Here is a 7,473-nt window from a genome sequence, read left to right on the forward strand (position 1 = left end):
CAAATCCGTCTAAAGCCATTTACGAGATTTTTCCATGTTTCAATGAATTTTTAAAATGCAAAGGGGAAGCCACGAAACAAGGTAGTGGCAACATGCGATAAGTGATTTTAGGGAGACCCGATAGGAATATAGTGCACATTTATGAAGATTTGAAGTCTGATAAAGAGAGATTTGGCGATTTTTCCCGTGGTTTACAACATTTCTCTGTGTAAACATGTAATGACTATTTCTAGGGATTTCAAGCACTGATGGTTCCATTCTGTTACAGAATAGGTGGCCACCATCCCTTAGGGCATTTAGCAATGATTGCTAACACTCAGAGAGGGGATTTGAGTAGGCCAAGGCTGGAAGACAGAGAGCCCGAAAGGGAAAACAAACAGACAATGCTAATTGGCTTAAAAAGACATGAATGTCAAAGATAGAGAGGGTAGTTGGTTGTTGGTTGTTGGGGGTTTGTTGTTGAAAGTGAAGCCAAAGCAGGAAGCTAAGGTGAAGGAGGCAGCGTAGAAGCAAAAAGAGTAGCCGAGGGAGTCACTTGGAAGTCAAGTCAAAAGCCAAGAGGGTTGTAAACTATCAGAGAGAAGAAAGGAGGCAGAGCCAAAGAGCAAGAGCCAAAGCTAGAGCTGAAGCGCTAGAGTCAGAGCCAGGAGCCAAGAGCTAGAGCTTTAAGAGACAGGCGATAAAATGGTGTTTGAACCCACTGTTTTTGTGTAAAACAGCAGGAGTTGAGCCAAGAGCTTGTAAAAAGGACTTATACCATAATCTGAGAGAGCCTAGTTGAGTTGACTAGAGCTCATGGAGATGTAGCGCAAGAGTTGTGGGTGAATGCCTAATTAAATTGTTGTTTCTGTGTGATTGTTTATTGCTGCATTGTTTACTGTTATATGCATTTATATATTAGTTTAAGCATATCAACTTATAGCACAGACAATAGATTTTAAAGCATATAATCAATTTAAAACAAACATAAGGATACACTATATTGTCAAGAATATTATCAATTTTGCATTGGTTAATCAATAAGACTTGGGAATATTTAAAGCTTTACAAGTGGGAGAAGTTATTGTAAGTTAGACAAGAAGCCTAAGTGCCCCATTTTCATATCAATAACTGGTCATGATTGATTTACAGGAGAAAATATTAGAGGGCACGAGCTCTCCTACATACTTCTCTGACATGAGAAAAAAAGGCAATCCTTCAGCTGGAAATCTGTAGGTCAAAAATTCTTCTTGGTGAGGCCGAAGAATTATAATGAAAGAGCATAATCTTATGGGTTCAAGTTGGTCATAATAACAATATATTTTTTCACAATCGGATTTCCTGTAGAGGACAAAAAAACACAATTTGGTATATAACATCGGAATCAGGTGAGACTTTGACCAATCAATGAGACATCAAAGAGGAGGCTAGAAGCTATTTCAACAATCTATATTTCTCTTGAGCTGAGGTTCATTTATGCAAACAACTTGAAGTATGTGACATGTTCCCGTCTTGGGCGCATCTGGAGGAAATAAATCAAATGGACTACCCAGTAACACAATAAGAAGTCCTTCAAGTTCTAAACGATCTGGCGAGAGCTAAAATTCTGGGCCCAGAGAGATGAACCATTGATGTTTTCTTGCATTTTCAAGATAAAATAATTCATGAGCTGACTAAGATGATTGAGAAATACAAGGAACTTGGTTGGGTATCTACCGCCATAAATTCAACCTTCATTTACCTTATTCCAAAGATTAGAAATTGAGTATCATTGTCTGACTATCACCTGATTTCATTATGCAATACTATTTACAAATTGATTTTAAAAACAATTGCAAATAGACTTAAACCCTTATTGTCCAAATATATTTCTATGGAGCAATTTGGTTTTCTTAAGCACATGTAGATTCATGATGTGGTTGAAATCACCCAAGAAGCCATCATTCTGTAAAAAGAAACCAAATGGATGCTTGTCTCAAGAAGATTGAATTAACAAAATATTTTGACTGTGTTGATTGGGAACTGTGGGTGATTTTGGAGAATATTGGTCTGGGCAGAACAATGATTAACTAGATCAAAGCATGTATAAAGTTTGCATCCTTTTCCATCTTGATCAATGTCCTTCATACGAATTTTTTCTCAGCATCTATAAGAATTAGATAGGGTTGTGCAATGCCCCCACTTTTATTCCTCTTAATCATAGTTGGAATCAACAGGAAAACCAAAGATACTTGATCATAGGGCATGATAGCAGGTTGTAGAATAGTGTCAACAATAACCCTCTCTCACCAGTTTTTGGTGGATGATCTGATGGAAATTGTTAAACCAGACCCCAAAGAATGGAATACCTTTTATTGTATCCTAAAGGACTTTTGTCTTGCCCCGGGACTATATATGAATAAATCCAAGTCCATTCTCATTAGAGATTACCTAGACCCTACATTGAATATTTAGATTGCTACCACTTTTGTGGTCAAAATTTTTCACATGGATGTTGGTTTAAGATGCCTGGGCTTCACTTTGAAATCAAATAGTTACAAAACTCTGGACTTGGGTTTTCTCGCTAAGAAAATTAAGAAGCGGCTCAATCATTGGGCTCACACATGGATTTCACTTGGGGGCGCTCTTTTTCTAATTAAAACAATCCTACATAGCATTGCCATATACTATATGTGTATTTTCAAGCTCCCGAAGTGTGTGATCAAGAAATTAAATTCAATCATATGTTGTTTTCTATTGGCGAGCACTTAAAGAGAGCGAACAATTCACCCTTCAGTTTGGAACTGATTAGCCTTCCAACTCCCTTGGGTGGATAGGTGACAAAAGATATCTCCTTGTTCAACCTGGCTCTTTTACTAAAAACCTTATGGAGAGAAGTCACCAATGAAGGCCTCTGGCAACAAGTTATCCATGCAAAATACTTACAAAAACGGGATTTCATTATCTGGATCTGTGATGGGGCTCTTGATCCTTCACATGTCTCCCACTCTTGGGGCAACCTTTTGTTCACAAAACACTAGTATTTTGGAAATCTCAGATGGGTAGTTGGTGCCAGATCCATTCCACAAATTGGCCTAGATTCACTTGCAGGTATGAATGGCCCACACCTACTATCTCTTGATCTCGTCATCTTCTTAAATAACATGGGATTATTTGCAATAAATATTTAGCAATTGCTGCCCTCTCCTCTTCTTTTCATACCCACTCAAAAGATAAGCTAATGCTGGAGATTCCTGAGATAATGATTCCAGAATGGAAACTTTAGATTTCCAATCTAAAACTTTTTGGGATAGTCCTATCCCTCAAAGATGACAACTTGATATGATATGCGGGGCCAATGCAGGGGAGAGTAAATGTAAAGGAAGCATATAATCTCATCCCTACGCCCCCTAGACAAATGAGGGTTCACTCGTGAATGGTTAGGGCCTGGAAATGGAATTTCCCTTTGAAACTCAAATTTTTTTCATGGCTTGTTGCCCACAATCGCATCCTCACTTGGGAAATCTTGTGTAAGAAAGGTTTTCATGGCCCTCATCACTGTAGTCATTTTCTCTCCTCTAGAGAAGATTCATTCCACCTCTTTTTTCTATGCCCCTCTGCCTCTTTAGTGTGGAATGGGGTGCTCCATATGATAAACTATGAAGCTGATTAGGAGGGTCTCGATGTCCCCTCTTACCATGGTCGATGCACACTGGACCACAAACCTGGTCGTACATTGGATTTCTTTATCATTTGGGGTATATGAATGTCTAGAAATGCCTTAATCTTTGAACGCATTTTGCCGAATATTTGGAGAACTTGTTGTAGCATCCTCTCTTACTAATATGAATTTCTAACTTCTATGACATCCAAACAACTTTGTCCTTCTCCTCCTAAGGACATTTTGTCATCCTATTCCATGGGATTGTTTTATGGAGCCTCCTCTTTTGACCCTTGTAGATGTGGCTTGGCCATCCACATCAACCCTGAGCGCTTTTATAGATTCTATTGGTATTGTGGCTTGGGTACCAATACTCAGGCCAAACTTATTGCTCTTTGTGTAGTCCTTCACTATACTGCCCGTCTTGATCTCATGTCCCTCTCTGTTTTTGGAGACTACAAATCAGTTATTGAATGGGCAAACAATAGGCACTACTTAAAATCTTCTGCTCTCGAATCATGGAAGACTCGCACCAAAGCTCTATCGACATTTTTCCATGGTTTAACTTTTCAAGGCATCAACATAACACAAAGCAGTGAAGTCGACTATCTTTCATTTACTTGCATTTATGATTCATATTTATTCTTTATCTGTAGTCTTTAAAATTGAATTGAATTTGCAAAAGGTTTCAATTTGAGTTTTTAATATTTATTTAAAGCTATTTCTAAATTTATCTTCTATATGTTAATTGTTTGACAAATTTTATTTTCGTGATCGAATATCTTGAACATGTTAAGATCAGTTTCTGTTTACGTTCGGTTGAAATTTCAGTCATCTTTATTATCATGTGGCATTCTCTCTTATTATTGGTTGCAATCTAACAATTTCCTGTCAGATCGATTTCTCTTTGGATCGCCACGATGAAACCAACTCTTGAACATGTTAAGAGCAGTTATTATTGGTTGCAATCTAACAAATTCCTGTCAGATCGATTTCTCTTTGGATCGCCACTATGTACTGAGGGATGAATACCATGGTGCTTCCTTAATTCTCCTTAATACCTTCTGGATCAAAAGACCATTCACATCAAAAGGAAAATCCACAATGACCATTCACCAATGGCGAGTAGGCGTGCCAGCGTGAAATAAAGAGCGGTTGAATCACTCGCCAAACAAAGAGATTCCGATGGATTGCGTTTGGTGGAAGCTGCTAGCGGCAATAGCCAACAAATATCCATGCGAATATTAACTTTTATAAATCTCTAATTCTGCCCGTTTGTCATTATTATTCATATTTACTTTTTCATTAAATGGCGAGTTCAGGTCATAGTGAACCCTCTCGCTACTAGAGAGTGAGATCCAATTCAAGTGATTATGAATACACTCACTATGAATATCTGTGTTCATTGAGAACTCAATTTAGAAAATCATGAGTAGTAGTTAGTTGTTTTAATTGAAGAAAAAGGAAAAGAAAAACAAACCAATTTAGCTATTGTAAGAAATAAATAATTCAATCAAAGATCTCCCGTTAAGTGATCAAACGTGATGAAGTCTTTTATTAAGACAGATCCGCGCTTCGATTCTTGATCTTGGCCAAGATTCCGTTCTGCTTATAGTCATGGTATTTCCGTTATAGAATCTTGATTTTTGCATGACAAATTCAGGATGTTGTTAGATAGCTTGATTAGAAATAGCACTGAATATATCAAATGGGTTACCAAAAGATTTATCGTAGAAAATAATTTGATTCAACTTTACATATATTTATTGATTGCGTCAAATATTATCCATGTTACAAATAGTTACAATTTCGCACATATTAATATATAGATGACAACCACAAAGTTCTTGAAACGCAGAAAATGGTCCAACGTACTCACGAATTTGATTTTCAAATAAACGATAGTGAAGCTGGTGCATGACCCTCCTAAAAAACATCGTCTACTTCATCGTTTCTTGTTTATTCGCCGGTTACTTGTTGAGTAGCTGGCGCTGCATTTTGTCCAGGAAATTCTACGTTCATTCTTTGTTCATTTTCATTCTCAATCTTGATATAGAAAAAACCAGCGGCCATCGGTGGTCCAAGTCGATTTTCGTTGGCAAAAGCTCTGGTGCTGAAGTTCTCCCGCGAGTTGGGCTCAATTAAGGGATGGCATGGACCCCTGAACAATGTGAAAACCATCTTGCTACTACGCGTGGGTGTCGGAGCTTCGTAACTGAGAAGACTGTCGCTCGGCAAAACTGATATTGCACCACAAAGAAACACATGACATTTTGAGCATTAAACCGAAAAGACATTAACACACATTCAATCCAATGATTTCAAAGATCAAGAAAAAGTGGCATCGGCCATGATATCCATACCAACATCAGGCTTGCTGCTAAAAGGTTTGGTATTCAGCCTGCACAACGTACAGATTAATGCTGTAATTTAGATGAAATAGATATGGGTGCTATATATTATTCAGAAATTTGCGAAACGATTATGACATACCAGTGCAAATACTCGTGGCCAGGAGTTTCAGGATCAGTCATCACCTGCTTATTTGGATTTATGAACGACTTTAGTTATGTGGTTATGAAAAATTCATGATGAATAAATAATAATCGTGAATTGGAATAAAAAGTAGTTACCAGTATGAATATGGAGGTGAGAAAGATATCGTGATCAGGGAGCACATTATAATTTTCTTCAAAAGAAATGAACGGTTCGGATAGCATGTCGCAGAGTACAGAAAACTTGTAAAGAGGAACGAAATCGTCGACAACCCCTCCGATAACTCCTGCTGCCAGAAGCTGAGTTCTTATTTCCTGCATACGCCCTTTTCGCTCCAGAACCTGAGTTCTTATTTCCTGAATCCGCCTTTCTCGCTCCATTCTCTGGTTAAGGCAGGAAAATCCCAGTCAAAAGACCGTAGAGCTAAATGATTGTGGCCGCGTCGGATGAATCAGAAGCACGATTTGATGGTTGAAGTTGTGTTACGTTGCTAATTTGATAGCGTCTCTTATTAGAGAGCTATATAAATAAATTAAATTGCCTTAATCCATCAGCCAGTAACATCAGCCAGTAACAATAGTCACAATATTTTTCATTGGTTGAATTGAGATTTCTTTGAGGTTTCTTTGATTTTGATGCATATGAAGTTAGGATTTTTTTTTTGGCTTTAATCACATTAGAATACATTTGTTGACATTTTTCAAACCAATGAGTGTGGTTCGGCAAGTTGAAGTATCAGGTCATGGTTGTAGGTTAAATAAGGAGAGTAGATCTTCCAACAGCTTTATTTGACTCTGAAACTGCTAAGGAGAGCAAATCTTCCAATGACTATATTTGACTCAGAAACTACTCTGTCGGACTTGGCACCAACAAGTGTGGTTCATCATCAGGGCAAGTTGCAGCATCTTTAGAGAATCCTGGAGAAAGATTGAGCAAATCTAGAAGCGTTTTATAATGTATAACCTCAAAATGAAAAGCAATACACCCTATCCTATTCTCCTTATAGAAGTGGGTCTTTCCCATATCAGGAGCCTAGCTATGAATAGGATTCTGTTGTACAAGCACAAACTTAATAACATAGGAGACCATAGACTTCCTATGGTAGCTTTAAATTCCATCCAAAACCACCTGAGGCTCAAAGGAGGTTCGTATAAAGACACCAACGCCTAGTTAAACCATTGGGAGATCGATGAGAATGTTGCATTGTAAAACATTAGTAACATTAAAAATATTGTTACTTCTAAGTTCAAAGAAAAAATGTGGTGTGAGAAAGATTTAGCAACTAAAATAAAATTAAGATATTATAAGGAGGTCATCAACCCCACCATAGAAGATGAAAATTATCTTTGTTTTAACTA

General features: G+C 37.6%; 1 protein-coding gene across 1 annotated transcript; it reads right to left on the minus strand.

The window, feature by feature from the left end:
- Nucleotides 1-5,578: 5,578 nt before the first annotated feature.
- LOC149151064 (protein TERMINAL FLOWER 1-like) lies at nt 5,579-6,495 on the minus strand. The gene is made up of 4 exons (XM_089443043.1): nt 6,253-6,495; nt 6,113-6,156; nt 5,983-6,020; nt 5,579-5,859 (listed from the first exon to the last, which is right to left on the minus strand). The coding sequence occupies exons 1-4, from the start codon at nt 6,493-6,495 to the stop codon at nt 5,579-5,581; spliced, it is 606 nt and encodes a 201-aa protein (XP_089299169.1).
- Nucleotides 6,496-7,473: the final 978 nt, after the last annotated feature.

Source organism: Pinus tabuliformis, chromosome 9, assembly GCF_031772625.1.
Source record: "Pinus tabuliformis cultivar Carrire ecotype Pingquan chromosome 9, CPIR1, whole genome shotgun sequence".
Classification (NCBI taxonomy): Eukaryota; Viridiplantae; Streptophyta; class Pinopsida; order Pinales; family Pinaceae; genus Pinus; species Pinus tabuliformis.

Excerpts from the sequence above, each read along its gene's own strand:
- LOC149151064 (XM_089443043.1), bottom strand. The coding sequence starts at position 6,495 with ATGGAGCGAGAAAGGCGGATTCAGGAAATAAGAACTCAGGTTCTGGAG. Across the intron at positions 6,021-6,112 it reads GGCCACGAGTATTTGCACTG|GCTGAATACCAAACCTTTTA; the intron begins GTATGTCATAAT and ends TACGTTGTGCAG. Across the intron at positions 5,860-5,982 it reads TAGCAGCAAGCCTGATGTTG|TTTTGCCGAGCGACAGTCTT; the intron begins GTATGGATATCA and ends GTGCAATATCAG.